At 46.4% G+C, this 26,452-nt stretch overlaps 1 protein-coding gene across 9 annotated transcripts in view; it reads left to right on the top strand.

The window, feature by feature from the left end:
* The window catches only part of OSBPL1A (oxysterol binding protein like 1A), a 2,815,351-nt gene that overhangs the window by 2,283,413 nt on the left and 505,486 nt on the right, over positions 1–26,452 (top strand). For all 9 annotated transcript variants that reach the window (XM_069620918.1, XM_069620915.1, XM_069620919.1 and 6 more), the window contains 2 exons: positions 22,288–22,395; positions 22,473–22,562. In XM_069620918.1, the coding sequence (XP_069477019.1) occupies positions 22,288–22,395; positions 22,473–22,562 (198 nt within the window). The remainder of the gene's footprint in view (positions 1–22,287; positions 22,396–22,472; positions 22,563–26,452) is intronic.

Below are 26,452 nucleotides of genomic sequence, written 5' to 3'. Positions count from 1 at the left end.
TGGCAGGCCTGAGACATATAAGGCTAACGGGTCCCTAGCCGAGGGGCCCGGGGGCTCTTCCGCGTGTTCGGGTGACGGAACTGGCTACCAGCTCCCAAGCTGAGGGGGTCAGGGGCCCTACCGGGCTGTCCTCGGATGGGTGATTAAGTTTGTCAATCTTCTGAGAACCCCAAGGGTTAAGTGATCGTCAAGTGCCACCTCCAAGAGTTTGTCCTCGTCACGATCCAGCAGGGCTACCGGCTCAGGAGCCGAGAGCCTCAGCCTACCGGAGCTAGCTCCGAGGTAGTGCGTCAGGGCATTTCGACTACCGGCCATCCAGCCGAGCTCGGTGCCTACCAGAGTGGTCTCTGAGGTTGACACCCTTTCTTCAGGTGCAACATCCAAAATGGATCCTCTCATGTCTGAGGCCTCTCCTATCTCAGGGCCTTCGCGCCCTCCCGCCCATGCAGTGGCACAAGGCTTCAAAATGGTGGAGAGGCACGTGGCGGCCATCTTGGATATGAATCAGGGTCTGCCTGTGTTTTCACCCATCGAATGAGCTTTGCAGGACGATCCCGGTTCCCTTCGTTCGGGAAGTGGCAGCAGATTGTACGGTGCAAGTTTCTGGTCTCCTCAGGGATATACCTACCTATCACATCCTTATGGCTACATGCCCCAGGTGCCTCAGTGCTTTGACCACAAGCAGAGGCCCAGCGCCTCGAAGGGCAGGGCCCCTAGGGACCATTTGGCTAGCAAGGACTGCTTTTTTGAATGCTTCCTCTTGCGTTCTCCTCAGATAAGGGGCTAATAAAGGATATAGTGAAACAGGTCATCCTGCAGGTGGCGCCTCCCCCTCTGGGTAATCTTCCTGTTCCTCCAGCCTTGCCGGTTCCAATGCCGGTCCCTCCGCTGGCCCAGGCCCTACCAGTTGTTCAAACCCCTCCACCTCCTCCTGTACCACCAGTGCCTCCCCCTCAGCGCCCATTTGACTGGACTCGAAGGGATTGGGGTGGGGGGGAGATACTCCGGCACCAGCACACTTATCAGGCACCCTTACCCTTTACCACCTGGGGGATCTTTAGAATTACTTTATTAAATTATAATGTGAAAGCCTGACTAACCATATCGCTATGGGGTATTCCCTACCTAATTTACTAAGTAAGGTGCTCATTAGTCGTCTTGTAACGTCCAAAAGGGTGAGTCCACTGTCCAAAAATGAATAGTATCTGACCCTACCACTAAGTTGAACCAAAACAGAATAAGGCCAGGAGAATGTCACCCTTCTCCTGGCAGGTGCTTCATGCACTGTTCTCTCTAGTTTAATAATGTTCTCAACGGTTCAATATGTATGTTTCAAATAGTATTTCATGACTCCTCGTATCAACTCATTCAACTTTCTCAAAAGGGTCTTGCTGCTCCCTTTCTTTGGTACAACAACTTTCCTTGAGTCTGTTCGAGTTTGCCAGTTATTTCTCATGAAAGCTTCTTTTGCCTTCTGCTCCTTATTTTCTGTCTTTCTTATTTACCATTCATTCACTTGGTATTCAAGGTTAACTTTCCATTCTTTCTGCGAGGATTCTGTGTTTCCGTGTTCTGTTTATCATAAAGGCTTCCCATCCTTCCTCATTTCCCTTCAAATGTGCTTCAAACATTCTTACACGTCTCTTTCTCTCCCTTTCAGGATTAGTTAGTTTTCTCTCCTGGTCATTTTGGAAGCTCAAATTTAGCAAAAAATATTTTTCTCTTGCAGCTCAATTGGATTTCATTTTAGGGTGGGTTATCATTCTCTTTTTTTCACTTATTTGTATTTTATTTATTTGTATTGCGCATCAGGGCCCTGGGGCAGCTGAGCGCATATCTTACATGTTATGCATACATTGACATTGTACATAAGGATATTCGCAATTTACAGTATCATATGGCCAGAGAGGCGAAAATTATAACGTAGAACAGTTACATATATACAGGTGCGAATACAGACGCCAAGAGAACAGCAGGATAGCTAGATGTGATTTTGGTTCCAGAGGCCTGATTTAACCTTATTCATAAAGATCATGAAAGAAGGCTCAGCTCTGGTGGCGAGGGGGAGTGCGTTCCATTTTTTTGCAGCAAGAACAGGGAAGCTAACTCCACCCGCACTTTGTTGATTGACTCTGGGTATATTTACGCAGTGAGTTTGGGCTGTTCTGATAGGTCTGGCTGAAGTATGCCTAGTAAAGGTATTGCAAAGGTATGATGGCGCTTGATTGTGTAGGGACTTATATGTTAGTGATAGAACTTTAAGGTCAATTCTTTGATGTTTAGCCATTTAAGGTTTTGTCTAATAGTAGAGATGTGCTGTTTCCTTGGGATATTGCATGCTGATCTAACTGCATTATTCTGCATTACTTGCATTTTATTTAAATTTTGTTGAGAGGTGCCTAGGTAAAGCGTGTTTAGTCTAATTTGGATAGCACTAATGCTCTTGCAACTGATACAGTTGTTTGTGGATAGGTATGGGCGACAGGCTGTAATCAGCTTACAGGTATAAGCTGTAGCTGATGCAAGCGCATTAGTTTGTTTCTTAAAGGATAGTGCTGCGTCAATGTGTATACCCAGTGTTTTCACACTTGTGCTACATTAATGGTGTTATCATCGATGATAAAAGTTTTGAAGGCAGAGTTTAGTTTGCTCAGTTTGATGGGGGATCCAAGTAGTAGGAGTTCAGTGTTGTCGTTGTGTAGACATAATCGTGATTAGCCATCCAGATTTGTATTGTACCGTAGATATTGTTCAAAGTTTTGCTGTCTGCTTTGTAGTCCCCAGTGATGGGGATAAGGATCTGGGTGTCATCAGCATAGTTGGTATACGAGACACCCAGATGGTCCAGGATATCGATTAAAGGCTTGGTAAAAACATTATAGAGTGTTGGTGATACACATGATCCCTGGGGGACTCCACAGGATACCAGTGATGGTACTGCTGAGGCTGATGGGGCAAAGACGCGCATGGATCTATTGTTAAGGAATGATCTAATCCACATGTTGGCTTGGTCGGAGAAGTGTGTAGCAGATGCCAAGTGCTTGCATAGTATGTCATGGTTGACTAAATCGAATGCCGCTGATAAGTCAAGTAGTAATAGCAAGGCCGATTTACCTTTATCTTTTAATGCCTGAATTTGGTTCTTGAGATCGACAAGAGCAGTCTCTGTCCCATGTCTGGGTCTAAATCCAGATTGTCTTAGGCCTAGTAGATTTAGTTTCCAGGTAATGCTGGATTTGTAGATAGGGGGCTCGATCCAGTATTTTCAGCAGAAAAGGGACTGTTGTGATCGGCCGGTAGTTAGATGGGTTGTTTGGGTCGAGCGTAGGCTTTTTCAGTAGTGGGAGTACCCAGACATCTTTTAGGTTCGTAGGTACAGAACTCATAGCAAATGAGGCGTTGATGAACTTCGTTATGAACGGGGAGAGCACAGAGGCTGCTTCTTTGATTAAGGTAGCTGGGCAGATATCGCCCTTGCAATTCGATGGTTTAAGTTTAAGTATGATCTGTTCAACTTCTTTACTGGAGAGAGGTTGAAAGTTGAATTGTGGCAGTGTTGCCAGCAGTGGCATGGGTGGTTTCGGGGGTAAGGTATTGTTGATGAGGGTTTTTTTTGTGTTTATTTTCTCTAGTAACATTGGGATTTGTTTTTGGAGCGCGTTTTGAATATTAGTGCACCATTGGGTGTCTTTGATGCATGGGTCAGGTATGGGGGCAGGAGACTCAAGTTCTTTTAGTATATTGAATAATTCCTTCGTATCTGAATTAGCTTTTGCTATACGGTCATTGTAATTATTTTTCTTAGCTTGGATAATGGCTGTTTTGTAGTTGAATGATACTGCACTGAATATATCTTTGTTCTGTGCAGATGGGTGTTTTTTCCAATTTGACTCTGCTACCCTTTTCTCTTTTCTGAGGATTTTTAGGTGAGGTGTGTACGATTTGTTTATGTGGGCGTGCGGCTTATTTTTCTGTAGTTGTAACGGTGCAAGCGTGTTGATAGCTTTAGTCATAGTTTCATTATATAACTTCACTAGGTCAGTGGGGTTGGTATTTCTAGGGTTATTCTGCGTGAGAGGATGTAGTAGTGGTATCAATTTCTCTAGGGTGAGGTTCTGTTTACTTCTTGCCATTAAGGCTGGTGCCTTTGTGGGGGAGGTGCGAGTTACTGTTTGATCAATAGCGAAGGTAATTAAATGGTTGTCAGTCCAAGCGCAGGGTGTGTTTCCCAATAACTTGATGGAGTAATTAAGATCTGCTAGCCAGTCGAGAGTATGGCCCTTGTTGTGTGTTGGGTTATTTATACAATGTGTAAACCCCAGTTCTGACATAGTGTCTTTGAGTGTGGAGGCTTTACCATCTTTAGGATCGTCAAGACCTAGGTTAAAATCACCTAATATTATAACTTGGGATTTACATTTGGTGTTTTCGGATAGTAGTTGTGATGTCATTTTGAAAGGTGGTAGCGCCACCTGGTGGTCGGTAGATCAAGTGCATAGTGATGGTGGCTGTGGCAGATGTGGAGAATTTAACTGTCAATAGTTCTGCTGATGGAAGGTGGCTGTTATTTGTTATTCTTAGCATAGCTTTGTAGATAATAGCTACACCACCTCCTTTGCTTTGATTGGAGTCTCTATCAGCTCGAAGGATGGAATAGTTGTCAGGTAGGGATAATGCTATGGCTGGGCCAGATGTAGGATTCAACCAAGTATCAGTTAAGACGAGGATATCTAGATAATTATCAGTCAGAATATCAAATATACCCAGGGCATGGGCTTGGAGGGACCTAACATTTATGAGTCCTACTTTGAGAGCATTAGGTGTGATGTTGTTAGGAGAGGTAAGGCACTTTCTTTTATTTACCAGGTTAGCTGTCGGTATATCTAATGTTGCCTCGCGAGTGTAGTCTGTTTTATTGGTCTCGTGTGTTTTAGGAGCTAGGTACAGTTCAGTTCTAGATCCTAATCTCCAATTCCGCAATGGAATGTTGCAAGGGTTAGTAATCTTCTTTGTAGGTGGGCAATACGGTATTATGTGGTTGGCTCTGTTGATATTTTCAAGGGGGTGAGCCTTATGAGTAGTTTTTAGCTGTGGAGGAGTGTTGCAATGTATGTATTTGATATTGAATGGAAGGTGAGTAAGGTAGAGAAAGGATGTCATGTTACCACAAGGTTTTAAAAACGTGTTTGGTGGGATATCTGTTGACGGTGGTAGGTTAGATGACATTAAGTTATGTTGTTATTAAGTCATAACTTAATGAACGGTGCTGAGTTGGGATACTGTTGGTGATGATCCATATTCAAATATTGGACAGTAATTGTGCTGTCCACTGAATTGAGTGGGCTGGGACCGTAGGCGGTATTATAGAAGCTTAAGAGTAGTAGTAATTGGGGTGACATTCTTGCTAATGATTATTTGTAGGGTCATTAATCCTAATGCAAATTACTCGACAGTAGCAGGTGGCAGCATCTAAATGCGAAAATCTACGCATAAGCACAAATACCTGCATTGACTTAGTACTAATTAATCAACAGTGACAGAATAGTGGCAACATCTAAATGCGAAAATACATGTATAAGCAAAGAATACCTGTATTGAACTAAATACAGCACATCCAATCGTAGCGGATTAGTGGTGGCATCTAGGTACAAAGATCGTTGCATAGGCAGAAAAGGCTTTCATTGAATGTTAGTGCTCCTTGCCGGCAGAGAGCAGATTTGTCGGGGCGCTTGAGTTTAACGGGACCATACGCGAGCCTGGGCTGCTGGCTATAGCGAATGTAGGTGGGGAGCTAGCTGGAGAGGCGAGGTTAGACTATCGAAAAGATAGTCTAGTCTCTCTCCTGGCGTGAGCACTTGGTATTAGGTGGTTGCAGTTGTAGCAGTCTTTGCATATTAATAGTTCAGTTCGTATAACGCTCTTTTTGCAAGATAATCACCTCACTGTGAGTGTAGGTGTGTGCTGGATGATAATGTAAAAGAAATACCTCGTAATAAGCATCACAGGGCTGTGAGATTCTCTCTAGATATAATAATTCAAGCACAGGTAGAATGAAAATAGCGGTGGACCCCAGAGGGTACTTACGTGCTGTTGCGAAGGAAGGCAGATTTTCTGGCATACGGCATACTGGCCATGCACGGACAGGCACTGACAGGGTAGCACCTGTGCCTTGTGATGTGTGCCTTAGGGTGGGTGCCGGCTTACACCTTCCGGCGTGGAGTTGTGGGTAAAATCCCTTCCGTGAGCGAATCCGATACTCACTCTATGCAGCGTCGGCGTTGCTAGTCAACCATTCTAGCTTTTGACCCGGCGGGCATTTTAAGCATATCCTCGTGCTGGGGAATGGCTTATACAGTTCAAATTTGCAAGATTTACTTTCTAACTTTTCTCGCTTCTACTGGGATGAGTTTCAATGTTCCTATAACTTCCCTCTTCAGTTCCCATTCCTCCTGGGTTCCCTGTTACCTTTTCTTTCAGGTGGGAAGGCCTCAGGGTTGCTTCCGGTTTGGGAACCTCTGGGCTTTCTCTCTTCTTTCTTCCTTCATCACCGGCGTCTTTGCCTGACGGGGCTCGCCTTCTCTCCCTGCTTCGGTACTCCTCACTAGGGGATTGCGTCAGCTGTAGCAGCTTCCCCTCGGTTGTCTCTGTGTCGTTATCTGGACAGCCAGCCGACCACTGGAATCTGGTAGTCATGCCACCACCATTGCTCCAGCTCCGTTCGGGTCAGAGTTTCGTCTCCTTCAACCTCCAAGCGGATCGCTTCTCTGTTGCTGGATCCCAGCAAGTTTGGACTTCACAGGCTCTCCAATTGTCCATGGCCCCACCTCCAGCTAGCTTGACATTATCAGGGGTCCTCCCCTGCTTCACCACAGAATCTTCTCTCCTTGCTCTCTCTTCTTTCCCCCAGAGTTAACGAATACACCTCCTTAAATTCACTCGTTCCAGTGGATCTGGCCCTTTCACTTAGGGAGCCAGCTGTTATTTTCTCTCACGGGTAACATATTTTATCTTTCTCCCTTTTTAAGTCTTAAGCAAATAAGCAAAAACACCACGGCACAGCTATGTTTTGGAAAGGGATTTAACAAAATGTGTTTCAAGTAACCTTTTTGAGATTAAAGAATGTTTGAGGTGCGGTGGAAAAAAACTCAACCTTGGCAACTAGGTTGGATAAATGAGAGAATAAAGTGTGGTTGTTCCTAGGGATTTAGGAACTCCCGTCCCCTGCACACTATCCAGTATCTGTGGAGCAGATCAGAAATACATATATATATATATATATATGTATATATATATATATATAACCAATTTCATATCATAAAATGCAATCTGTAGTTCAGTTGGTTGGGCAGTAGGAGTAAATACCCAACTCACAAGGTTTATATCAAAAACAATCAGCACATTTATTTATACAATATTTTTAGGCCCAACGCATTTCTAGAATAAACTCTTCTTCAGGGGTAAAATCATATTTCACAAAGTTCTAGAAAAAAAGAGAAAAGTACATCTTAGTATAACTGCATATACATTTACCTACATATTATACATTACGATTTCAATACAATCATTCATTACAGTCTCAGTTCAATCCCACATAAATTAGATGCAAGAGGTAACTTGTTTAGTGTCAAGTATGTCCATCCAGAATGGTGATATTAGAGAAATACAGTTAACTATTTTTTGCTACAGTAGATTAACTAGTAAGGGAGTCGTGATATAATCCTCCGACCAACCTAGTCTGCAAAGAGAAATAGTCTATTGTTGAGTGCGGGTCCTAAAGGGTAGATCTTACTAAAAAAGATGGTAAGGTGTAACTTACCAATTATGGTGGCAACATAGTTGTAGAGAAGAGTTATCCAGGGTACGAAAAGCGGATGCTTTGGAGAAATCACTCGTCTCTGTGTTAAAGAAGAAATGAAACGTGTGTAAACAACCGAGTAAAACTGAGTGGTAGTAAAAGACGGAGAACAAGTCTCTACTTACATCAGGTGCTGAGTAAGTCATAGAAGATGGATTTATGGAGAAGAGGAGGGATCTCTCAGAGGATAGCACACTGCAGGTTCAGTGGATGAAATTAGTCATCTGCAGAGGAAAAGTGGAGATTAGACAGAATGCCAAAAGGAAACAGAGTGGCTGGCTGGCAAGATAGTCAGAATACGCCCTAAAACTTACTTGATTTGGTACAAGGAATCCGTCGAAGGAACCATTGTGAACCGCATCCCGCAGCTGGACAATGCGGCTCACTCATGGCAAGCCTTCTTAAATACCTAGTTTAGGAGTGACGTATGAAGGAACATGCGCGTCAGAAAAACGTCTTCCCGCGCATGCGTGTAATTGGCTTTTTGATAGGGACACGTCATGGATCTGACGACATGGAACAGCCGGCGTCAGAAATCCATGTAAATAATATAGCCGCGCATGTGCGAGATGGAAATCAAACAATTTAGAATGAATAAACGCTAAAGAAGCGGAAACAATTGGAAACAAAGATCAATCTTATAAAGAAGGGCTACAAAAAGGATGGGCAAACCGCGCCCATATATTTGTGGAAGGATGCCGTGCAGAAATCTATGTAAATAGGATAGCCGCGCATGCGCGAGATGAAAACCAGACTGATTAAACACTATAGAGAAATGTTAGAGAAAGAATGAGCAAAACAAACCCATATTATTGTGAAAAGAGGGCGAGGAGTCTCTCTGTCTTCTAAGTGTCTGTTCGTAGGAAAAATAGTGTTGAGATAAAGCTTAATTGTCAAGACAACAACCAATGACATCATGTTAACATGTACATCTAACTACATGTGGTAAAACTATTACATGGCCTTTTTCAAATATAATGTAGCTTTTTTCAAATCCATTTAACTAATGTAAAATGTGAAATACATTAACAAGATGTCCTAAAGCTAACATATTTTGTTTAAACAATACCATCCACTATTTGAGGTGTAATTGTATATAGGTACATAGTCCACAGCATATTTAAAATCACAGGGGGTAAAAAAACCGAATGAGTGATCTATTGTCCATGAATCGCCGTAGATAAAAACAAGGTACATGTAGATACTGAAAGATGAAATCAACTCTAGTCATATAGAGGACTATGGTGAAAGTTACTTTGAAAAAGAGGTAGTTACGAAATGAACGGAACTACGGATTGCATTTTATGATATGAAATTGGGGATATATATATATAAATATATATACATTGAATTTCTGATCTGCTCCACAGATACTGGATAGTGTGCAGGGGACGGGAGTTCCTAAATCCCTAGGAAGAACCACACTTTATTCTCCCTTTTTAAGTCTTGACAATTGGATACAAGAGACAGTCCCATATATTCCATTACATGGCTTGACTATAGGAGTTCTTCACAGGAACCAGACTCCTTGTCCCCTAAGGGGGAGTCTCTCCCGGTGAGGCCCCACTTGCCTCGACCCCTAGGGAGGGTTTTACAGTGCAGGCTCACCTCCCTAACCTCAAAGGGAGGGGCTCAACCCTTGGGGAGAAGTGATGAGTTCCCTTGATTCGTCAACCACCTTATTCATTTACTTGTGCATTCACCAACCGCATTCACTCACTCACTCACACATTCACCCTTTTAAATCACTTGAGCATTCACCTTTCACATGCATTTATTCGTTTGCTCACAAATTCACCCACATTCATTCACTCCACCGTTCATCCAGTCATTTGCACATTCAACTGCATTCATTTACTTGTGCCTTCACCAAGCCCCTTCCCCCAAGCCACATATACACTGTCCATACACCCAAATGCACATTAACACTGCACTCTGTTGTAGATCAGAATCAGGAGATGGGCGAGAGGGCATTTTGGACAACATCTCTCTTTATTTCAACATCCTAGCTGTTCCTACATTTCTTGCCCATATGCTGAAGAAAAGAAAAGTCAAAAAGGTTTCTTGTCAGGATGTCCTACAACATAGCTCTGCCCGTCATCCACAAACTTACACTAACCTGATTCTTATCCCTACCACTATAAACAAAAAGAGAAATCAACATGGCGATAAGGCCATGCTGCTCAGTGCTGGACTGCTAGTTGGTTTCTGACCCCAGCTTTACAGTTGTCTCTCAAAAGGGTTCCTGCCCCTGTTGCACAGTTCCAGTAAATGGGCACAAAAATATCTTTCACCTCTCCTTTCTTTGATTGGGAATTGGTTTGTGCCTTTTCCTTCCTTGCTTTCCACTTTGGCTTGTCAGGCACTTTGTGATAGTTCTGGGCATGTGTTACCTGTGTGAAGGCTCTAGTTTGTAAATTCTCTCCAGGTAGTCCCCTGGACTTGCATTCAAATGATTCTTGTGATGTTTTCCACTCTGTTCCTTTCTTCTGGGTTCCCCTCCCTGGGGTTTCGGGCCTCACAACCAGATTTGGGTGGTGTTTGGCCCACCTCAGGGCTTGGTTGCTCTTTACCCCTCCTTGGGGTCAATCTGTTTTCACCTCCCCTTGGGGTGAGATGCCTCTCACCCCACCGTGGGTTTGATGGGGTCTCCCCCCGTCTTGAGGTCACTTGTTTGCACCCCGTCTTGGGGTTGCTTGGTTCTCACCCCATCTTGGGGTTGCATGGTTCTCACCTTAACTTGGGGTCGCCTTTGGCCTATCTGCCTACCTCCCAACTTACCCCAGCGACCACACACCTTTTACTGCTAGCCGGTGCTCCTTCTGTCTGGCGTGTCAGTGAGATGGTTTCCTTCAAGTTGGCTGGAGCGGGTTCTGCCTTTCCGCTGTCTCCTAGCCAGGATTCGGCAGTTGTTACACTTCTCGCCGTCCTTTGGTAGTTCAGGCTCCCTCTGCTGGATTTCCTCTACTGGATCCCTCGGCTCTGTGGGCAAGCTCGCGCTTCTAACCCCCCCCCCCCCCCCACCTCCCAGAAGTAGGTTTCTCCCCTGTGGCTCTGTATCCCTCTCTCTTCATTTCACCAATGTTGATGGGTTCTCCTGCTTTCCTGTAGCAAGGGGGCAGGCTGATCTCCTGTTCTCTGGGCCGGGTTCAAGACGGGGCCTGAATAGGGTCAGAAAACAGACCAGTCATTGGAATAGGAAGTGGTACATCATTACAAACCTCTCTTCCAACATGAGCAACAAACTTATTGGTTTCTTGAGGCAATGGAGGGTAACGCATGTCCCTGTTTGGGGATTGCCTGTACTCTTAAGTGGGGGGGGTCACCCCCAGTGGGATCCCACTAGGGGGTGTTGAGCTTAGCCGTACTCCCAAAGAGGGTGCCTTCCCATTGGGGAGAGGGGACAAATTCCAGGAATTTCACACCTCCCAGACACATACATACTCATTCACAAACATACATAGCACCAAACATGCATACATATATCAAAGTATGTTCTAATTGATTATTTGCTTATCTGCTCATCTGTGAACTCCCGCTCACTGCACTACTGCTCCTGAAGGCCTGCCTTGTGTACCCTTCAGTCAGGAAGCCGCGGGAGGTGTCAGGCAAGTCCATCTCCATGGTTCCTGGCATGGGTGTGGAGTGGCAGCAATTTACCGCCCAAGCGCCTCCTATTCCATGGTGAAGCATAAGATCGCCCCTTACACATTTTATAGAGTACTGTGTCCCAGCCGGCATGGCCAAAGGGCCATACAAAGTTGGGGAAACAAAAAGTCCCTGGCCTTGCATGACTCATTGGGCAAGCAAAGCTGTGGTAGTCCATCCAAATATCCCCTCCACACAGCCTTGCCGAGAGCGCTCCCTCAGCTGCATGCTGCACCTGAGGGAGAGCTCAGATGTTTAATGGCTGGCTTTAGCTCATCCATGATGGGTGGTGGGTCGCTGCACCGTTGCCCATTGGGGACAAGCAGCCACTGCCAGTGATTCAGAGAAAGAATTTGCCAAATTACAGGCGATCCAAAACAAGTCTGTCTGTGTAATCTTAGTTGCAAATAAAATATATTGACCACACTACTAAAGGCCTCCATGACCTTCATGCTTTCTCCCTGACTAGCCGGGTAGAGTTCAAGACACTGCATCACAAGAAAAGCATAATGGAAACTGAGCCCTAAATTCCTATTTACATCTGGAAAGCCCACTGCTCCACTACTGCCAACAAGCCTGTTAGGCAGAATCCAGTGCAGTTCCCTTAGGGAGCACTACACCAGATTAGGACTACAGGTGAGAGCAATAAATCCCCTTCGATATCAGCTTGTACCACAAAGATTTAGTTGGTAGCTGTGGCTGAGCAGTCAGACTTCTCAAGAGGGAGATGAGCAGTATTCAGGGTTTACATAATAGGTATCACAGTACTATGGAACAAGGAAACACTGACCAAAGCTTTGTATCAAAAAGAGAATATATTTATTCTATACACGTCTAGTTCAACACATAAATCACAGTTGATAAAGTAAGTTACGTTTAGTCAAGGAAAAAGCATATACAACTCCCTATTCAATTGTAGACAAGTTTGCGGTAGAATGAAAACTGAGCAAAACGGCACAGTGAAAACCAAATACAAATGGCACTCTAACAATTTAAAGAAAGGGAGGGAAAGCACAAGTTAAAACGAAATATCTTCAGACACCCCCTAGCAACACTTCCCTGACGTTTTGTGAACAAGTAATGCACAGTTACACTTTAGCAGAAAGATAAGTGAATGAAAACTGAGCAAAATGGCACTCCACAAGTTAAAACAGGAGGAAGGAAGAGGGGTTTAGAAGATTCAGTGCATCAACACATTTCTCATTGAAAACCAATCTAGTGAGAGCAGATCTAACAATTCAGCCAAAGTCAATAGACCTGAGCCAGAGTCAGTGCTACAGGACCAAGAGCTTAGGAGCAAAAATGTTCTTGAAGCTGCAGTCAAGTCTTTAGTTGAAAAATATTGAAGAGGTAGATGCGAGGCGAAAGACAATGTTAAGAGAGAGGGCGGCCAACCCAACAAGTAGATAAAGGATTTAAAACACCTTTAGGGCTACCACGGGAAAAGGGAGGCCTGGCAGAACAATGTACCTTAAACGTGAAGAAGTGGCTCCTGCGGTGGCGGTTGTTCCTGGTAGTTCCTGCAGTTCGAGGGGTCCAGCAGAGGAAGAGAGGTTCTCGTCGTGGAGGAAGGTTCGAGTCACTACACTACCCAGGGATGAAACCAGCTGCGATGCTGCCAAACGAAGTTTAAAAGGTACGCTCCTTTTAATCGCGGTCCGGGTCGATAGCTGCCTGGCTATCCGGTCTCCAAGTGCAGGGCACTGTCGATTCGACCAAGGCAGGTCCAGAGAAGCGATGGGTGAACTGGTTGTTCTCACCAGCTCAAGGGAAGAAGGCTCTTTCGATGAAGATCTCCTCTCGTCATGTGGAAGAAAAGTGGTGAGATGATCCGGCAGGGCTTCACCGGTGGTGTAGATGCTGAAGATGTCTGTGGCTTCTCTCCCCTTCGGTTCCGTAGTTCCAGTGGCGATGTCTTGCTCTTCCAGTCCTCAGGACCCTGATTTTATGCAGAAAGAGACCCATTCATACAGCCTAGCTGTAACCACGCAATGGAGTGGTCTTCTTGGCGGGAGACCCTCCAGCCTATCAGGTTAGAGTGCGACCTGAGTTGCTGTGGCAACTCTGTCCAGGGGTTCTACTCCCCCTCCCAAACAACAGCCCCACCCCAGACTCCGAGGCGCCAAAAGGATGGCTTTTTGGCAGAGGCCCGCCAAAAGAGCGAACAAAGGATCCCCGACCTGGGTTAGGAGAATGGAGTAAGACTCGAGAAAGAAGTTATATTAAAGTTCTGGCAAATAAAACCTACCGGAGTAAAGCTAATAAAATAAACCAGCGGTATGTTAGAGGCTGCCAGTAAAAGTATTAGCCTCGAAGAATAGGAAAATATTTGCGGTTGAATATTTTTGGTAGTAACCACTACCACCAGCCAGAAACTTTAAAGAGCGGGACTTTAAGGTACCCCCTCGTAAATGAACCTAAAGGAAAAACTATTAACCCTTTTCAGTACCTCCATAGTAAGATGGGTTGTACTGGTTAAGTTCATAAGATTTGATTAGTAAAGTCAATGGAGACTTTACATGCTCTTGGAGACAGTAGTCAGTTGCAGGGTATGGAGTCTGTTTGGGGGTCTCTACAACACCCCTGTGTCGCTGCACAGAGGGTGCTGTGTAACACGTGTGAATAAAGATGGTTCCTATGGGTGAGAGAAACCCCATAGGCATTAAACACAAAAAATAGCCTAGAACGCGCATAGCAAAAATGCCTAAGAGTGGGAAAAAGAGTCTCACTCTTAGCCGGCAAAAATAAAAAAAACCTTCAAATCCAGCAAAGCTGCTCGGGGACTCTATAGGTAAAGGAAATTAGCCATGAAATGAGAATTCTCCCTAACAAAGCCCACCCTAACTACTGGCAAAAATTGGGAAAAGAGTCTGACGGAGACCAACTCTCAACTTTGGAACGCTTTTCTTTAGATGAAACCTAATCTAAAGTTAAGGGAAATCTCTTTGAAATATGCTGTTCAAAAAGGCCAACACAGCTGCTTGAGTGGTCAATTCCAAAGCTGGTGCCTTTTGACCCTATTCTTTCACTTATTTCACTTAAAACAGATGCTTACCAAATTGGGAATGTGCTGCACACGTAGTAATTGGAAATGCCTTGCAGAATCGCTTCTGCTAAATCTGTGCAATCTCTTCTCCCTCCTCATGCCTCACTCACTTGCACACACCCATATCAGCCCCACCACTTCTTTTGCACTCGAAGTATTTGTATGCATGTGGTACACTATAACAATACAGAATAAATAAAAATGAAGTTAAAACTACTATACAGCCACATGCTCATGCTACACACCTACCAACATGGCGCTTATGCTTATCCAAAGGTCTTGATTGGGACTGCGAGGGGTCCAGCCTCTATTGATAGTGCTATTCAATTAATGGAAAATGACACCTTGACAATGTAAGTCATGATGTAAGTTATTGCTCATGTTGAGTGTGTGATTACCTTTGAGAGTTTAGAATCTTGGTTACCCACCACTGAAGTTGGTACAGTTGGGGGACCAAACACATATGTCCATAGTAAAGGGGTAGACTGGAGATCAGGGGAAAGCGAAGTACATTACTTACATTTTTGGTGCATTAAAGGTAAAACTTTTGGCATCCATTCAGCTGCTCACCGCCAGTATATTCTCTGTAAACCTGCAGGGAGCAGCAACTGTGTCATCATCGAGGTGGAAAAGTGTGTTGTCTGCATAGGTATGGAAGTGCAAACTATACCTCTGCAGACGTTTAGAGATGAGCTTGAAAAGTAATGTTGACGCGTAGAGCCCTGAAGCACCCTGCACTTGATCGGGAATAAATTAGATATTAGCCTTTCCAGTTACTGTTGTTTGCTCATCTTTAGGAATGGAGCTACTGTGTTAGTTACATTTAAGTGCTTTCAAAAGATGGCCCTTGCACAATGCACTTGGAATGTTGTCTCCTACATGGGTCTTTCATATTCCAGAAATGGCTCTTTCAATGGATTGCTTTTCCCCATCGGATTCCTCATCATTTTGATATTCTCATTCAGCTCTGCTGCTAGGGAAAAACTTTGACAGGGGCCCTCGACAGTGGACCTCGACTTTGCCGTTGATCATTCTTGCTCGGTGCTTGATCGTCGGCTCCGGACGTGATATCGGGTGTCGTGTATATATACTGTGTCACTATGCCCGTAACTCAGTTCCTTTTTTTCTGCGTGTTCTGCATGCTGCTCTTGAAGAACATACAAATTTCTTTCGAGTCCTTGACTCCACGCGTTGATTTTTCGTCAAATCGTGTGTTTTTCCTTTCCACAAGCTACTATTGCCACGCCTCAGATTTCGGGGTTCAAGCGCTGCACTGACTGCGAATCGAAGATGTTTGGGACTGACCCACATGACATCTCTGTGTGGTGCCTCACTACGGGGCATACTGAGAGGTGCGCATCGTGTTGAAAAATGAATCCAAAGTCTCTTCGGGAGTGGGCAGCCAAACCCGCGGTGGGCTGACCGCCGTCAGTCACTGGCGCGGTCGACTGTTTGGTCTTCAGAGGCCAAAACAGAGGGGCCAACCCTGAGAAGGAGAGTAGACATCGGCGCAAGACGAAGAAGCATTCTTATTCACAGAGCCACTCATCTTTGTCGTCCTCTCACAAAAAGAAGAGGCGTCACTGATGCAACTCCAACTCTCCGTAAGAATGGGGTAAGTCGTCGGTGGGGCCAACAACTCGAATGGAGTGGGAGGATTTTAAGTTGCAAATATTTGTTATGTTTGAGAAGAGGGCTGTGGGTGTGGGGCGCACCCCCAACACAGCAGGTCCTGGTGGCTTAAGTGGTGCTCAGTGAACCAAATCCTAAAATAGCACCGAGACCGTCCGCATCAGAAGAGCCGTCGAAGAAGGCGATCAAGCCGTCGATACCAGGACCTTCTCGTGAGCCTCAGGGCCCGATCTTCCATGACGCGCCCTAGATTCAGCCAGCGCCGTCAGCCTCGACCATCGATCATTCATCCTATTTTCCTGTTCTGATTCCTTTGGCTCCAAGGCGCAGATTTTCAAGGTGACGTCGACCCTATATATGACCCTATATATTCAGGGGCCGGTGGCGTGGATTACTTTGATCAAGCAGAGCTCCTGGCCTTGGCACAGGGTCTGCATGATGCCACTGGGCTTGATACATCTCCGAATGTTGAGCTGCAGCATACTCTCATACTCCTTCCAAATTCAGATCTCTGGTAGACAGAGTGGTCGACACTCTGGGGCTGAATACTTCCGCAGTAAAATGATGTGAGCTTACTGATATCTTGGTCAAAGGTCCCATCAAAGAGATAAACATGTCAAAGACCCCTGTTATAGCCGACCCAGTCGCCTCCTTGTGGCAACGTCCCTGCTCTATCCCCTCAGTCAACTCCACTTTGACCAGCAAGTACAGGCCGGCGAGAGGGGAATCCATCTTTTGTGGTCTCTCACGCTTCCCCGGAGGGGGTAGTTTTTCAGGTGGCCACAGTATCCAGTAGGGCAGCTTCATCTGCCTTAAACATCTACCTTAAATCTGCCTCCTGACAGGGAAGGCAAAAAATGTGATGCTGTTGAAAAAAAGATCTTCTCCTCTGGGAGCATGGCCTTGAAGGCTAGTAATGTTGCATGTGGTTTGCTAAATATTCCTTTGGAAGGCGGTTGAACATGCAGCCCAATACATCCCGAAACAGAGTTACAGGACAGCTTCATGCAACTGGTGGATGATGGAAAGGATGTGGCCCGGCATTCCCTGCAGGCGGGCCTGAACGTGGTGGACTTCATTGGCTGATCGATGGGGTCAGCCATTGTGCCTAGGAGATGGGGCCTAACTGCGCTCCTCAGGGTTTTCCCCTAATGTCCAGAATAGGTTGCCCGGACATACCATTTGAGGGGGGAAATACCTTTTTAGTTTAAAGGCCGATGACTCATAGAGAAGTTTAAGGAGTCAAAACCTGCTTCAAAATCGCTTGGCCTAGCTGCGCAGCTGGCAAACCCACCTTCAACTTTGCCTCTAGGGACAGGGACCACAGGCACATAGCTCCCACAGGCCAGGCATGGGCAAAAGCATTTCCTGCAATCTTGAAGGGACAGGGGCCTTCCAGAGGCCAGCAAGCAGCGGCAGGGGTGGCTCTGCCTTCTAAGATGCTTTGATTTCCCCTCCCACAACTCACTGGTTGGAGGACGGCTGTCCGAGCATTGGCCACAATGGTGGGAGATTACCTCTGACGCCTGGGCCCTGGAGCGTGTGCAGTAGGGTTATTGTCTACCCTTCTTAACATAGCCTCAAAGCATACCTCCACCAACTCCATGCCAACCAGAACAGGAGCTACAGGAAGAACTGCTAGCCCTGTTGTTGATGGGTGCCGTGTAAGAGGGACTGCCCGAGCAGAGAGGGTTGGGCTGGTATTCCTGTTATTTCCTGGTACCCAACAAGGGAGGAGGTCTCCGTCCTATCCTGGAACAAGTTCCTAAGGAATGAAAAATTCAGGATGGCGACGTTGAGAGCTATTCTCCATGCTTTTGAGCTGCAGGGCTGGCTGATGTCCATAGATCTTCAGGATGATTACTTCCATGTGCCCATTCATCAGAAGCACAGCAAATTCCTGACATTCCTCCTAGGGGACAAGCACTATCAGTTCATGGTGCTTCCCTTTGGGTTGACCTCTGCACCAAGCGTTTTCACCAAGTTCATGGAGGTAGTCACAGCTCAGTTTAGGAGATTCGGTGTCCACGTATTCCTGTACTTGGACGACTGGCTGATCCAATGGAGGCCACCTCTGGGACACCGGTTCGCTACTCCGCAGGCTGGGCTTTGCCCTGAACATGCAGAAGTCCCACACGACACCTGTCCAGAGGCTCCAGTTCATCGGGGCAGTCCTAGACACTTGGGAAGGGAAGGCCTTTCCACCTGAGGAGAGAGTAGTCCGCATTGTGCAGATGGTAAGGCTGTTTCTGAACTTTGTCAGCGGCTTCCTTACGCCGCCTCTTGGGTCTCATGACCTCCAGTATTTTTGTAGTGCCAGAGGCCAGGCTGTGAATGAGATCATTACAATGATGCAAGGTCAGTATTCTCAGTATCTCAGAACGCTCAAGGACGTCCTCGTGTCCAAGTCTGTGATGAATGACCTTTCTTAGTGGGCCAGCAGCAGCAATCTACTTGCGGGGGAACTCTTCTGGCCTCCTTGGCCTGAGAACCGAATGGTCACGGATGCATCCCTGAAGGGTTGGGGTGCTCACTGGGAGGATTTGCATGTTAGCAGCCTTTGGTCAGCAATGGAGCCAGGGTATATCAACTGGCTGGAGTTGCAAGCCATCAGGTTAGCCCTGAAGGCTTTCACACCGTCTCTGAAGGGGAAGCATTTCCTGATCTTGACGAACAATACGGTGGCCATGCACTAACTGAACAAGCATTGAGCCGTGTGCTCCCTCCCACTCTGCAGAGAGGCAATGCAGGTGTGGTTCTGGCTGTTAGAGAACCAGATCTTGGCCTCTGCAGTTCATCTGGCGGGGACAGAAAACAGTTTGGCGGATGCTCTGAGCAGGCAGTGCACGGCCTCACACCAGTGGGAAGTGTGCCAGGATGTCCTGGTTGTATAGAATTGTTCGTTTTACAACTGTTCGAATTACAATTGACCTTTTCACAATTGACCAAATTGTGAAGGTCAATTGTAACATATATCTGGGGGGAAACCCCCCACAACCCCCACCCAACGCCAAACCCCCCAAAACCCCTATATATATATATATATATGGTCAATTGTGAAAAGGTCAATTGTGACCCTTTAAATTCGGTCAATTGTTCATTCGAACAATTGTAAACGAACAATTTGGGTAATACCGTCCTAGAGAAGGTCTTTTCTCTCTGGGGTACCCCAGAAGTGGATCTGTTTGCCACAGAGTCCAACCGGAACTGCAGGCAGATATGCTCGCGGGAATTCCCAGTGAATGGTGCGCAATGGGATGCGTTTCGGTGTATTGGATCTTCCCTCTTCACTGCGCTTTCCCTCTGATTCATTACTTGGGTTCTCAGGAGGTTGAGGTGGTTTCAAGCAACCTTGATTGCCTCAGACTGGGCGAGGAGGAAATTGCACTCTGACCTTTTAGATTTGACCATTTGCCCACCTCTCCAGTTGCCTCGCTGCCCGCATCTCCTAACCCAGCCAGAAGGTTGTGTGCTCCACCCGAACCTGTAATCCCTCAACCTACAAGCGTGGCTTTTGAGAGGATGAGATATGTTGACTGGGACTTCTCTGAGGAGGTGCTCGAGGTGTTGCTGCCTGCACGCAGACAGTCTAGAAGATCTCTGCGTGCAGGTGGAGAAGATTTGAGGCGTGGTGCAGGGAACGCAAGATTAACCCCATCTACTTGTCCCACCACCACAGTGATGGAGTTCCTTCTGTCACTGGCCTCTGCAGGCCTTCAGGTCACCACAGTCAAAGGATACTTGGCGACTTTGTCTGTGCTCAAGAGGTCTGTGGATCAAGGTTCGTTATTCACGATCCCAGTCATGGCCATGTCCTGAAGGGCCTTGTGAATACATTTCCGCCTGTCCCTTTTGTTGTCCCGGATTAGGATTTGAACCTGGTTCTCACCTTCCTTATTGCAGCTGCCTTTGAGCCCTTGCATTCTTGTTCTTTGTGACTGCTTACGCTGAAAACAGCCTTTTTGGTTGCCATTACTTCCGCCAGGCGGGTCAGCGAGCTCCACGCCCTTTGCTCTAAATGCCCATTTTTATGTTTTTTTTACGAAAAGGTTTAGCTTAAGGTGAGACCGGGATTCCTCCCAAAGGTGGTGTCAGAGTTCCATCTTTCTCAGTCGATAGACCTGCCTGTGTTTTACCCACCTCCGCACCCCTCCAAGGTGGAGGAGCGCTTACACTGGTTGGACCAAAAAAGGGCCTTAAGTTTCTATGTGGCAAGGTTGGCAAAATATAGAAAATCAGACCAGTTGTTTGTAACCTACTCCTTGTCCAGAAAAGGTCTGGCTGTCACCAAGCAGACTCTCTCACGATGGATCATTTTATGTACTGCTAAATGCTACCAATCCGCAGTCAAGGATTTGCCTCCTGCCATCGGAGCTCACTCCACCAGAGGGGTCTCTGCATCTACCGGCCTGCAAAGGGCGGTTCCAATAAGGGGCATCTGCTGGGCAGCAACCTGGTCATCACTCCACACTTTCACGAGGCACTAATGGCTAGATGTCGCTTGTGGGGCTGACACTCGCAATGGTAGGGCAGTACTACCAAATCTTATACTGTGAGCTTTCTGCCCGGCTCCATTGTTCCACTGGTTTGGGAGTCTATCTGATGGGGAATCTGTGGGAGAAAAGTAATCCATTGAAGGATAAATTAATCATTGTAGTTCTTTCTATGGATTCTTCTCCCGCTGATTCCACATCACCTCTCCCCGTTCAGAAAGCATTAGCAGTGGGTGTATGCCTTTTCTCAGGAGAGGGGAGACTTAGTGATGGTCCTAGTGTTGGTTGCTTTCTGTCTAGCAAGCCGTATGTTCTATAGTAATAATAATAATTTTTCTTAATAGTTTTTTTCCTGCAAATTCTACATATCTCTGTGGCAGTCCTTTTTACTCACCCTCCATTGGCTATTTGGCCTTCTTCTCTCGCTAATTTTTCCTCTGCACCAGCCGAGCTCGGCGGGCTGGTGGGGTTTTGGGGAGGAACTGCCATCCGGGGCGTAGTGATGCAGTATATATTCAACGCCCGACGTCGCATGCAGAGCCGACAATCGAGCACCAAGCAAGAAGGATCGACTATCGACAGCCGAGTCGAGGTCCACTACTCACCCTGTCGAACTTACTTCCTAGCAGCAGAGTTGGATAAGGATATCTGTCTGATGAGGAATATGCAGGAGAAGAATCCATAGGAAGAACATTACGATGAGTAATTTCTCCTTCATTGCTCTTCCTAATAGGCCAAAGCTATACAACCTTTAGGTAGACACATGTTTGGTCACTCAAAATTACTTTTGTGTAGTGGTAGAGGCTGATGAGCTCTGCATGGGCCAGGACACCACCAGCCAGCCAGATGTGGTCAGCCAACACTTGTGTGGTGTTATGTTTATGCCAACCTCAGTTAGTGTACACTGAAGTGTGTGCCACTGCTTTGAAGCCTGGGTCACAGCCAAAATTGTTTGATGCAAGTTCAGTGATGCCCATGGGGCTGGCAACCAATTCACTTGGCTGATGCAAAATACTCGCACATAATCCTTGCCTCAATGTCTGGCAGCCAAAGCCTTGCTGCAACCTTCTCTACAGATCGTGCAGTTAATATTAGCCTGCTCCTTCCCTCAATAGTGTACCTTCAGCTATGGCTCAAAATACCAGTTGTTTCAAGGTAAGGTCTGCAACTTGGTCTGCATTGGGACACACACATTAAATTAGTCCTCAAGCCCAGCAAATGCAAAAGAAGCTACCACTTGAGCCTCTACACACCTCGCAGCTCAAGCACAAAGGTGTTTGAGACTTCTTGCTATTTCATTTGCTCAAACAGTGCAGCATGGTTTCAAGCAACTGTCATTTTTGCAACATTGAGGTCCCATTTTGCTTATGCAGTCATTGACTATGTAAAATATTCTCTATTGAGCACCAGTGTTGCTTAGTGTTGAGGAACACATCTCAGGGTGAATAATTTGGGTTTCTACTAGTCTTCCTTGTGCTGGAGGATCTATAAAACCGTCTCAAGGTCTAAAATCAGATGAGATCTTTTATTCTTTCTTTTCCTTTTCCATAAAGGCAGAGTTTTTGGTTTAATAGCCATAGGTTTTTAATTTCTTTCTTTGCATTATTTTGCAGGCACAATGAAGCTTACACATGGTCCAATCCCACATGCTGTGTGCATAATATTATAGTGGGTAAACTATGGATTGAGCAATATGGCAATGTCGAAATAACCAATCACAAGTGAGTGAGCTTTCCCTGCTGCAGTAATTTCTAGCTTTGATGCGAGCAAAAGATATTCATTATAAGTCTTTTCACAGAACTGGAGAGAAGTGCATTTTGAACTTCAAGCCATGTGGCCTCTTTGGAAAGGAATTGCACAAAGTAGAAGGCTACATCCAGGACAAAAGGCAAGTATATGTGTAATTGCTATAGGTGGGTAAATGAGTGTTAACGTGTCAAGTGTATGTCCTGTCAATTTGCATACATGACGCATTCAGATTTTAGTTGAAAATGTGATTGTAAGTTAGTGATAACCATAACAGGAATACCAAGAGTATTCAGTCTCCTTTCTTATAGTACACATGCAATGGTATCCTTATTTGCAGTTATGCTATGGATATTCTTTTAACCTCTCCAGAAATGTCACTCTAGTCAAATAATAATGGTGGTGTTTTTCCCCCACTTGACTTCAACAGTTCCTTTATGTTGGAGGGGGAATGTGATGTCGGAATGTCCAAATTCTTCAGTCTTACCCTTGCCTCTTTGCACCCCTTTAATGCAGCACCCTATTTATATTTTAAATGTAGTTTAGAAGTGGTGTCCCCCGCCCCCAACCTTCTTGGTATTTCTCTCACAGCCCTCTGTATTTTGTCCCACCCTCCCACCCCCAACTCTCTGGGTCGCTACCACTAAGATCTCTGTGCCTTCTGCTCCTCCCTAGCCCTCTGGGTCTTTCTCTCCCCAGCTGTCTGGGTCCTTAACCGCCACACTGCCCCCATACCCTCTGCTTTCTTGGACTTTCTCCCACTATCTCCTTGCTTGCTGGGTCTTTCACATCCAAGCCTGGTATGCCTCATAGTTTTCCACTGCCAGGGTCTGTTTTTCACCAGCCCCCTGGGTTTTCCCTGGGTTTTCCCTGCAGCCTCCATTTCCCAAGATCCTGGATCTCCTCCAGCCCCCTACCTCCTGCTCTCCGTAGGCGCCAGGAGCTCTTGCCAGCTCGTTCTGTTCATCTCACCAGCCAGCTCTGCATACGTTCTTTCTCCTAGCTCTGCCAGCCCTCTGGTATATTGCTTTGGCCTTGCCTTTCAGCCTCTCTCTTTGGTGTCAGGGGACTGAGTTGTTTCCTTAGGTAGCTGATGTAGGGATTGGCCAAGGGTGGACTTCAACCTCTGTCCAGACAAACTAAGGCACCAGTGGTGGGGGTGCTGGCAGGTAATCCTCAAGTCCTTTCGGTCTAATGCATCCTCCTTGACCAATCCAGAGCTGAGAAGGAAATACGACTCAGGCACTATAAATGGCAGACTGTCAGGGATTCTTTGCCGACTATAGTCCTAGAAAAATCCTGACGGTGTTATGCACCTCCTACGAGCCAAAGACTCAGTTAAACCCAATTGATTTATTTATAGGTTTTTTTATAATGCGTCTATACACAAGTGTTTCAAGGCGCAACCAGGCAGGTAGGAGGGAACAAGACAAACAATCTTATTAGGCTTAGTATCATTTAGATCGTGCAAGTGTGCAGAAACGAAGTGCAGAGGAGAGGAAGGGGGTGAAGTGCACACAGTGCAACAGTGCCCTGGTGTAAGTGCAAGAAAGGCAGGGCCTCCAGGGTGAACAAGCCCCGGAAGTGCAAGAAAGGCCAGGTGGCAGTGCAGGAGGGCCCAAATGCAAGTGCTAGGGACTGGATGAGGGGCAGGGGGCAGGTGTCCTATAGGACTCAGAGGAGCCTCAGACAGCCAGTCAATATAACTGAGCAGGAGGAAGGGAAGAATAGCAGAGGAAAGGCAGAGAGAAAAGGAATGGGGAAAGGTTAGGAGGGGAGCGGCACAGAGAAGGAACAGGAGGAAAGGAAGCTCTTGAGGAGCTCCCGGAACTTAAGGAGGTCTGGCTCAAGGCGGAGAGTGGCAGGGAGGCACCTGCAGAGGAAAGAGATCTACCACCCAGTCTCTGTTTGGAGAATCAACTCACCCGAAGAGAATTGGAAGTAGACGAGCGAAGGGCTCTGGAAGGAAGGTACTTGGGTAGAGAGCGAGATAGTACGGGCCCTGTCCACAGAAAGCCTTGTGGGCGAAGCAGAGTGTCTTGAACTGGATCCTTGCAGCCACTGGGAGCCAGTGGAGGGATTTCAGAGCCGGAGAGATGCAGTCCCTGAGCTTGAGGCTAAGGATTGTAATTGGTTATTTATAATGCTCTTAATACCCAGAGGTTTCTAAGCACATACATGGGGATCGAACCTGTGTTGCTCTGCGTTGTCTTGTTTCCAAGGTGAGCATGTTGCCCCTGAGCTATCCTCCCAAGATTCGGGTAAGTCTTGCGGTCCTGTCTTTGGATGATTTGCGGAGGGTAGAGTTATGTAGATTGAGAATAGACCAGCCTAGAGGGAACCAGGGCTCTGGAGACAGTGAGCTTCTGGGGCGAGGTGAGAAAAGGTAGAATACGTTTGAGGAGGTGCATTTGGAAATGGGACTTTTTGGAGATGTCCGTGATGTTTGGAGAGAAGGAGAAAGTGAAGTCTAAGATGACCAGCCAAGGTTTTTTGTCTCACACGAGGGTGAGGGCGCAGGGCCAAGGGAGACCAGCCAGAGTGAAAGGGGAAAAGCAAGAGCAGGGGTCCCAATGAGAAGGATCTCCATCTTACTGCCGTTAAGGGAGAGATCGTTAAAAGCGCACCATGCCTGAATAGCGGAGAGACGGTCAGGGATGAGCGAGGAGGAGGCAGAGCGTAGCCTGAAAGAGAGCTACGTGTCATCTGCACAACCCTGAAAGTTAGAGGAAAAGGGTAGTGATCAGGCAGGCCAAGGGGGCCAGATAGACATTGAAAAACCAGGGCGAGAGCATAGATCCCTGGGGAACACCACATGTTGAGAGTGTGATGGAAGAGAGGAAGGACCCAAGTTTAACCTGAGAATACCGGATCCAAGAGGAAAGAGAATAGCCACGCCAGAGCCAGAGCCTGATCCATGATGCACAGGATATCTCGAAGACGGTTGATCAGCATGTTGTGATTCACCCTTTCAAAAGCAGAAGAAAGGTCGAGGACGATGAGCACAGAGTTAGAGTTAGAGTCCAGGTTAGAGAGCAAATCTTCATGGATGTTCAGCAGAGCAGTTGTGTGCCTCTGGCTGCTCTGAAGCCAGACTGATGGTCATGGAGACAACCAACAGATTCAGTGTGGAGAGTTAGTTGGGAGATGACCAATTCCTCCACATGTTTTCCCATGAAAGGAGTGATGGAAATCCGGCAATAGTTTGCGGGGATGGAGGGGTCGGCAGAAGGCTTTTTGAGCAGGGAGTGCACAAGGAAGTGCTTGAGAGGAGAGGGGAGGGGAAAGCTCCAGTGGCAAAGGAGTGGTTGCAGAGACCGGCCAAGGCTGCAGCGAGAGAGTCAATGTTGTCCTTAATGGTTCTGGCGGGGCAGTGGAGACACCTGTTTGGATGAGCCTTTCATAGACCGGACTTGTCTGGAAATATCGTCAGGTGCGATAGGAGAGAGGGAAGAAAGGAGAAGGGGAGAAGTGACGGCCATTGAGGGTATGAGAGAGGTAGAGGGAGGGGAGCAGATGAGTGAGGACATGGCAAGACCGGAGGTGAGCATTATGCTTCTCTTTATTAATACACTTTCAACACAAACAACTCAGCAGCAAGATTTTCGCTAAGAAAACATAAACTTGCTTAAAAGCTGAAATCCTCCTGGTCCAGGAAAAACTCTAAGCAATGAAAGAACCTTAAATGAGAGAAATTGCTGGACTCCAGTTCCCAGGAGACTGTGGCAGTCGGCGTCCATCAAACAAGCCCAATAAAAGCCTGCAGCCCTCTTTCTGCTTTGACTTCCTTTGCTGCTCTCCAGCAAGATAAGTACCTTTACTCTACTTATCCATTGTGGTAGCGTGTGGCTTGACCTACTGGATGCTAGTGTATGGGCTTTACAAGCTGTCCTTCTATTAGGGAGAATTCTCAACAATTTGCTAATTCCCTTCACGTTAGAGACCCCCAGCAACTTTGCTGGATTTTGAGGACATGATTCTTTTACCTGGAGAAAGTGAGACCCTTTTTTCCCACACTCTCATGTATTTTAA

The sequence above is a fragment of the Ambystoma mexicanum genome, chromosome 5q (assembly GCF_040938575.1).
Source record: "Ambystoma mexicanum isolate Mex_15411 chromosome 5q, UKY_AmexF1_1, whole genome shotgun sequence".
Classification (NCBI taxonomy): Eukaryota; Metazoa; Chordata; class Amphibia; order Caudata; family Ambystomatidae; genus Ambystoma; species Ambystoma mexicanum.
This window is presented reverse-complemented; position numbering and strand designations above follow the sequence as displayed.